The following is a 7,976-nucleotide window of genomic DNA, read 5'->3' as shown; positions in this document are numbered from 1 at the left end:
GGAGGTGGAGGTTGCAGTGAGCCAAGATTGTGCCACTGCACTCCAGCCTGGGTGACAGAGTGAGACTCCATCTCAAACAACCACCACCACCACCACCACAAGAATGATATAGTGGAGTCTGGAGACACGAGGAAAAGAGTTGGGGGCCTTAGGGATTAAAAACTACACATTGTGTACACTATACACTCTTCAGGTGATAGGTGCAACAAAATTTCAGAAATCACCTCTAAATAACTTGTTTATGTAACCAAACACCACCTGTTCCCTAAAAACCTAGTAAAATAAAAACAAACCAACACAAACCACGTTAGAACTGCTTTAATAGAGTAGAGGAGAGCAATAAATGAACTATCAACCTCCCCGCCCTCCGCTCCCTTTTTGAGACACGGTCTCTCTCGCTGTGTCGCCTAGGCTACAGTGCAGTGGTGCTATTATTGACTCATTGCACACTCGACCTCCTGAGCTCGTGATCCTCCCGCCTCCTCAGTAGCTGGGACAACAGGCGCATACCACCAAGCCCAGCAGAAAGATACCTGTGGGGATTATCCTATCGCAGGGCAGATAAGGAAACCGAGGCTTCGGGCGCGGAGTCTCAGAGAAGAACGACGACCGCGGACCAGGCCTAGAGATTAGGGTGCGGGGCCTCGAGAAACTATGACCACTGCTCCACTTACTCACCAAGAAGTCGTCACTCGTAGTTTTCTTTTATTTATTTATTTATTGTTTTGAGACGGAGTCTGGCTCTGTTGCCCAGGCTGGAGTACAATGGAGCAATCTCGGCTCACTGCAAGCTCCGCCTTCCGGGTTCAAGCCGTTCTCCTGCCTCAGCGGGCGCCTGGGACTACAGGCGCCCGCCACCACGCCCGGCTAATTTTTTCCTATTTTTAGTAGAGGCGGGTTTCACCGTGTTAGCCAGGATGGTCTCGATCTCCTGACCTCCTGATCCGCCCGCCTCGGCCTCCCAAACTGCTGGGATTACAAGGGTGAGCCACGGCGAAGGCCCGCCGCGGGTAGTTTTCCACTTTCCCGCCAGGCCCGACGCTGCTCTGACGCCACCGAGGCGCGCCACGTCGTGACGTCAACTTTCGCGCCGGAAGTGTAAGGCCGGGCAGCCCAGCTGAAGGCAGTAAGCTGGCCTCTCCGTTGCAGGATAGTTCTGGGATACCGGGGCAAAGGGTCGTGAGAAGGCCCGGAGGCGAAGTCGAAGAGAAGCAACTGCGCACTGAAGAAGAGAAGCTCGCCCATTCCCGACTGGGAGCCAGCTTTCAGTGAAGATGGCAGGGCCAGAACTGTTGCTCGACTCTAACATCCGCCTCTGGGTGGTTCTACCCATCGTTATCATCACTTTCTTCGTAGGCATGATCCGCCACTACGTGTCCATCCTGCTGCAGAGCGACAAGAAACTCACCCAGGAACAAGTATCTGACAGGTCAGCGCCCTCCCTTCTCCTGCCTACCTCACAGCGCCGTGACCTTGGGCAAGAAAGTGCAGGAGTTGTGTCAATTTGCCTAGGTTCACGTCGCGTCCCCACTGGCAGGATGAGCTTACCCGTTATCTCTGTGTTTCACTTTTGTCCTCTGTGAAATGGGGATGATAACAGTACCTGCTTCATAGACAGGTAGGAATCAAATTAGATGATGTCTGTAAAGCCCTTAGCACAGGATCTAGGACGTATTGAGTTTTGATAAAAACGGTGCTGTTAATCCTTTACGTTAGTCGTCAACCTTCAGTGGGTTTACCTATGAACTATCCCATCCTACCCTTTCGTTGAGAAGAGTGCCACGTGCGTTACTGCTTTTAGTCTTTGTAACATCCAGTCAAGTGAGTGTGATAATCTGCATTCTACCAAATTACTGTACCAGGAGTCGGACCTGGAGGGACTGTAAGCTGAGATGCTAAGTACCAAAGCTCTTTGCAGTCTGTAAAACTGCTGTTAGAGATGTAAGGAATTGTAGTTATCATTTCCCCCCTAGAGTGGAGGCAACTTCCTCACATATTTCATTGTAGTATTTATTTATTTATCTACGTATTTACTTATTTTTGAGACAGAGTTTCGCCCTCGTGGCCCGGGCTGGAGTGCGGTGGCATTATCTCAGCTCGCTGCAACCTCCGCCTCCCAGGTTCAAGCGATTCTCCTGCCTCCGCCTCCTGAGTAGCTGGGATTACAGGCGCACACCACTACACTCGACTAATTTTTGTATTTTGTAGAGACAGGGTTTCACCATCTTGGCCAGGCTGTTCTCGAACTCTTGACCTCAGGTGATCCACCTGCCTTGGCCTCCCAAAGTTCTGGGATTACAGTTGTGAGCCATCACACCCAGCCCCTCATTGCAATATTTATATACAGAGACAGGAATTTGAGATGATTTTAGATGGTTATCTAGACATGTACCCCTTCATATTAAAGTAATAGTTTTCTCCCAGCTACTTGGGATGCTGAGGCAGGAGGATTGTTGGAGACCAGCCTGGGCAACGTAAGGAGACATTGTCTCTTAGAAAAACAAGCAATTTTCAGTCAGTTCTGATTACGTTCAGAAACCATCTCAGGTAAGTGCTACTATATCTTTAGCACCCCCCTCTCACATTAATTTCTCGTTTTAATAAAGAGAGTAAGCCTTAGGCTAAGAACTTTCCACAGGTAATAGTATCTAGTTAAAATTTAGTAATGTCATTTTGTTTCTACTGTACTTTTTTTTTTGAGACGGAGTCTCGCTCTGTCGCCCAGGCTGGAGTGCAGTGGCCGGATCTCAGCTCACTGCAAGCTCCGCCTCCCGGGTTTACACCGTTCTCCTGCCTCAGCCTCCCGAGTAGCTGGGACTACAGGCGCCCACCACCTCGCCCGGCTAGTTTTTTTTTGTATTTTTTTAGTAGAAACGGGGTTTCACCATGTTAGCCAGGATGGTCTTGATCTCCTGACCTTATGATCCTCCCGTCTCGGCCTCCCAAAGTGCTGGGATTACAGGCTTGAGCCACCGCGCCCGGCCTACTGTACTTATTTTAAGTTACTTTCTTTTTTGTGACAATACTGTATTTCCATTTGCTGGTAATTTAAAGATTCCTTTAAAATCATATAGATGGGAAAAAAGTTGATATATAAAAAGTATTAAATATGTAATGATACAAGTGCTAGACAAAAATTCTGACCCATGGCATGAGAATGACTGAAGTTTATTTAGGAAGCACTGCTGTAACATTTCCCAATTATGCCAAGAAGAATAGTAACCATTTACTCTATCAGGCACTATGCGAAGCACTTGTATTCATTAACTTATTTAAAACTCAAAACAACTCTATGAGGTACTTATTGTTGTCTCATTTTAAAGAAACTGAAGCTTTAACAAGTTCCACTGTCACACATGGTGACATTCAGGACTTCACACCAAGCCTTCTGGTCTTGGGCTTTTTCCACTATACCACAGCGATCACTGTCTTTCTGTAGCGTTAGTTTTAGAACTGACCAGAGCCAGCACCCCACCCTGGAGTGAACCTTAAGAAGTCAACTTACTGGCTGGGTGGTATGGTGGCTCACCCCTGTACTCCCAGCACTTCAGGAGGCGGAGGTGGGTGGATCATAAGTTCAGGAGATTGAGAACATCCTGGCTAGGATGTTTCTACTGAAAATACAAAAAATTAGCTGGGCGTGGTATGCGGGGCACCTGTCGTCCCAGCTACTCAGGAGACTGAGGCAGTAGAATTCCTTGAACCCAGGAGGCAAGAGCTTGCAGTGAACTGAGATCATGCCACTGCACTCCAGCCTGGATGACAGAGTAAGACTCTGTCTCAAAAAAAAAACAAAGTCAACTTACTGCTTGAGTGTGGTGGCTCACGCCTGTAATCCCAACACTTTGAGAGGCCAAGGCAGGCAGATCACAAGGTCAAGAGATCAAGACCATCCTGGCCAACATGGTGAAACCCTGTCTTAACTAAAAATACAAAAATTAGCTAGGCGTGCTGGCACGTGCCTGTAGTCCCAGCTACTCGGGAGGCTGAGGGAGGAGAATCACTCGAACCCAGGAGGCGGAGGTTGCAGTGAGCCGTGATCACGCCACTGCAATCCGGCCTGGCGACAGAGGAGGACTCCATCTCAAAAAAAAAAAAAGAAAAAAAAAGTCTGTTTATCACAGAAAGAAAGGCTGTAGAAAAATGCAAAGTGGGCCGGGTGCAGTGGCTCACGTCTGTAATCCTAGCACTTTGGGAGGCCGAGGCAGGTGGATCACGAGGTCAGGAGATTGAGACGATCCTGGCTAACACAGTGAAGCCCAGACTCCACTAAAAATACAAAAAAATTAGCCGGGTGTGGTGGCAGTTGCCTGTAATCCCAGCTACTTGGGAGGCTGAGGCAGGAGAATGGCGTGAACCTGGGAAGCGGCCCTTGCAGTGAGCCGAGATGGCGCCACTGGGCGACAGAGCAAGACTCCGTCTCAAAAAAAAAAAAAAAATACAAAGTAGAGAAAACTCAGACATTTAGCATTTTTTGGCACATAAATTTTTCTTATTTTAGCCTTAAATTAGCGCTAAGGCAGATACTCCTAAATACATTTTTACAATTGAAGAAAAGGGATCCTGGAAAAGTTAAGTAGTCTTCCCAAAGTAACCAAAGTAGGGAAATATTGTGCCTGTACTTGAACTCAGATCAGTCTCACTCCCAGTTTAAACCCTCTTGAACCGTGATTCCTGCTGTCATAGATTCTCTACCACGATTTTCTGCCCATGGTTCACTATTAGAGCAATGGTTCTGAATTATATCAGATCCAAAGCTCTCTTTTGTAACCCCAAAATGAAATTCACAGTTAGTGTAGTCTGTTTACAATAACTTTTTTTTTTTGGCGACCAGTCTCACTCTGTTGCCCAGGCTGGAATGCAGTGACGCAATCTTGGCTCACTGAAACCTCTGCCTCCCCAGCTGAAGTGATTCTCCTGCCTCAGCCTCTCGAGTGTCTGCGATTACAGGCATGCGCCATCGTGCCCGGCTAATTTTTGTATTTTAGTGGAGACGAAGTGTGAGCCATCACACCCAGCCAAAAACATTTCCATAACAAGGAATGTAACAGCCGGGCACAGTGGCACATACTTGTAATCCCAGCACTTTGGGAGGCTGAGGCGGGCAGATCTTTTAAGGTCAGGGGTTCGAGACCAGCCTGGCCAACATGGTGAAACCCCATCTCTACTACAAATACAAAAATTAGCCGGGTGTGGTGGCGTGTGCCTGTAATCCCAACTACTCAGGAGGCTGAGGCAGGAGAATCACATGAACCTAAGGACTGGAGATTACATAGAGCCGAGATCTTGGCACTGCACTCCAGCCTGGGTGACAGGAAGACTCCGTCTCAAAAAAAAAAAAAAAATCCACAGATTACCACACGTATCCCTAGAGGGCAGTACCACCCCCATGAGGAACCAACCACCGCTCTAGAGAAAACTCAATGTCTCTGCTCATAATTGCTGCATCCCTTAAGTGAGGTAGTTGGATTATACCAGCTCTTACATGGAGTGGCTCAGCCTCATCAAGTCATCATTTGACTTCGGTAAAGTGCTGTACACTCTGAACCATCCTAAGTCCAAGAAAAAGGTGTGTTTTAGTTGTAAAACTTTTTTTTTTAAGAGACAAGTCTTGCTGTGTCCCCCAGGCTGGAGAGCACTGGCACAGTCAAGGCTTACTGCAACCTCAACATCTCAGGCCCAAGTGATCCTCCCACCTCAGCCTCTCGAGTAGCTGGGACTATGAGCGTGTACCACCACACTCAGCTAATCTTTAAATTTTTTGCAAAGATGGGGTCTCCTCTGTTGCCCAAGCTGGTCTCAAACTCCTGGTCCAAGTGATCCTTCCATCTCGGCCTTCCAAAATGCTGGAATTATAGGCATGCACCACTGTGCCCAGCGGTATAAAACATTTTTCTAAATAGCTATAAATGTCCATTAGCAGCCAGGCACGGTGGCTTACGCCTGTAATTCCAGCACTTTAGGAGGCAGAGGCAGGCAGATCACGAGGGCAAGAGATTGAGACCATCCTGGCTAATACGGTGAAGCCTGTCTCTACTAGAAATACAAAAAATTACCCGGGCATGGTGGGATGCGCCTGTAATCCCAGCTACTCGGGAGGCTGAGGCAGGAGAATCGCTTGAACTGGGAGGCATATGTTGCAGTGAGCCGAGATTGTGCCACTGCACTCCTGCCTAGGCAACATAGCAAGACTGTGTCTCAAAAAAAGAACATTTCCATTCGCACCAGGCATGGTGGCTCAAGCCTGTAATCTCAGCACTTTGGGAGACTGAGACAGGTGGATCACATGAGGTCAGGAGTTCGAGACAAGGCTGGCCGGCATAGCGAAATCCCATCTCTCCTAAAAATACAAAAATTAGCTGGGCATGGTGATGCACGCCTGTAGTCTCAGCTCTCTGCAGGCTGAGGCAGGAGAATCGCTTGAACCAAGAAGGCAGAGGTTTCAGTGAGCCGAGATCACGCCACTGTACTCCAGCCTGGGTGGCAGAGCGAGACGAGACAATGTCTCAAAAAAAAAAAAAAATTTTTTTTAACAGGTTTTAAGTGAAAGCTGTAAAATACATGAATAAAATATATTAGACTAGGTTTGGGGATAGAGTATGTGTAAAAAGTGGTTCTGAGACTTGACAAATATTCTACTGACTTTTTGGAAAGGAAGAAACACTGATTCTTCAGAATGTGGAACTCTGGTTTGAGAAGTACTGATTTTAAAGTTTTATTCTAAGAAAATATCTTTCAGGCCTGGTGTAATGGCTTGTATCTATAATCCCAGCACTTTGGGAGGCTGAGATGGGAGGATCCCTTGAGCCTAGGAATTTGAGACCAACCTGGCAACATAGTAAGAACCTGTTTCTGCAAAAAACAAAATAAATAGAAGATGTTCTTCAGTTGCAAATTACAAAGCTTTATCTTTATAACAGTACAGAGACTTATTTTTAGATATTCATGAAAATAAAAATACAAAATTAAAAATTTCTTGTAGAATTTTCTAACTTCAGAGAACATAGCTATGGATCTCAGCTTAAGAAAGCAAGTGTTTAGAAAATACAGGATAATTTACGATTGCTTATTTAGGTCTTGAAATACATCAGGGTGACGATACTCAACTTCATTTCTACAAAATTGTTCAGCAGTGTAAATGTAGGAGATCTAGATGAATTCCTCTTGATTACACTGCCTGGGAAAGTCTTGAGTTATCGTAGACTGAACAAGTGTTTTCTCGTTTATTTTTCTGGAGACAGGGTCTTGCTTTGTCACCCAGGGTGGACCAAAGAGGTCGAGGCTGCAGTGATTGAGGCTGCAATCACAGTGGTGCGATCATGGCTCACTTCACCCTCAATCTCCCGGGGTCAAGTGATCCTCCCACCTCAGCCTCCCGAGTAGCTGGGACTACAGGCACACACCACTGCACCTGGCTAATGTTTAAATTTTTTTGTGGAGATAGTGGTCTCATTATGCTGCCTAGGCTGGTCTCGAACTCCAGGGCTCAAGCGATCCTCCCGCCTCAGCTTCCCGAAGTATTGAGATTACAGGCGAGAGCCACCACGCCTGGCTGTGAACAAGGTTTTTTTGATGGCCTACCATGTGCCTTGTACTCTGCCACATGCTATTGGGTACAGTGTAAGACAAGGTCACAACCCTGCTCTCAGAGTTTCTGTTCAAGTGATAAAATATGTAAAGGGAAAAATAATAGACATTGTTAATCTAGTGCCTAGGATGTGCCAGGTAGAGTCATATAAGATCATATATATGGGCCGGGCGCGGCGGCTGAAGCCTGTAATCCCAGCACTTTGGGAGGCCGAGGTGGGCGGATCACAAGGCCAGGAGATCGAGACCATCCTGGCTAACACGGTGAAACCCCGTCTCTACTAAAAAATACAAAAAAAACTAGCCGGGCGAGGTGGCGGGCGCCTGTAGTCCCAGCTACTTGGGAGGCTGAGGCAGGAGAATGGCGTGAACCCGGGAGGCGGAGCTTG

The 7,976-nt window shown here is 47.2% G+C and overlaps 1 protein-coding gene across 1 annotated transcript in view; it reads left to right on the top strand.

Annotated features, from left to right (window-relative positions):
* The first annotated feature begins 1,092 nt into the window (after window positions 1–1,092).
* Window positions 1,093–7,976, top strand: part of EMC3 (ER membrane protein complex subunit 3) — an 18,890-nt gene continuing 12,006 nt past the window's right edge. Inside the window, 1 exon segment of the mRNA XM_011952259.1 lies at window positions 1,093–1,429. Within this exon segment, the coding sequence (XP_011807649.1) occupies window positions 1,275–1,429 (155 nt within the window). The 5' untranslated portion in view covers window positions 1,093–1,274.

Source organism: Colobus angolensis, unplaced genomic scaffold, assembly GCF_000951035.1.
Source record: "Colobus angolensis palliatus isolate OR3802 unplaced genomic scaffold, Cang.pa_1.0 Scaffold34, whole genome shotgun sequence".
NCBI classification, from domain to species: Eukaryota; Metazoa; Chordata; class Mammalia; order Primates; family Cercopithecidae; genus Colobus; species Colobus angolensis.
Note: the sequence above shows the minus strand (reverse complement) of the source record. Positions and strands in the feature narration are given on the sequence as shown.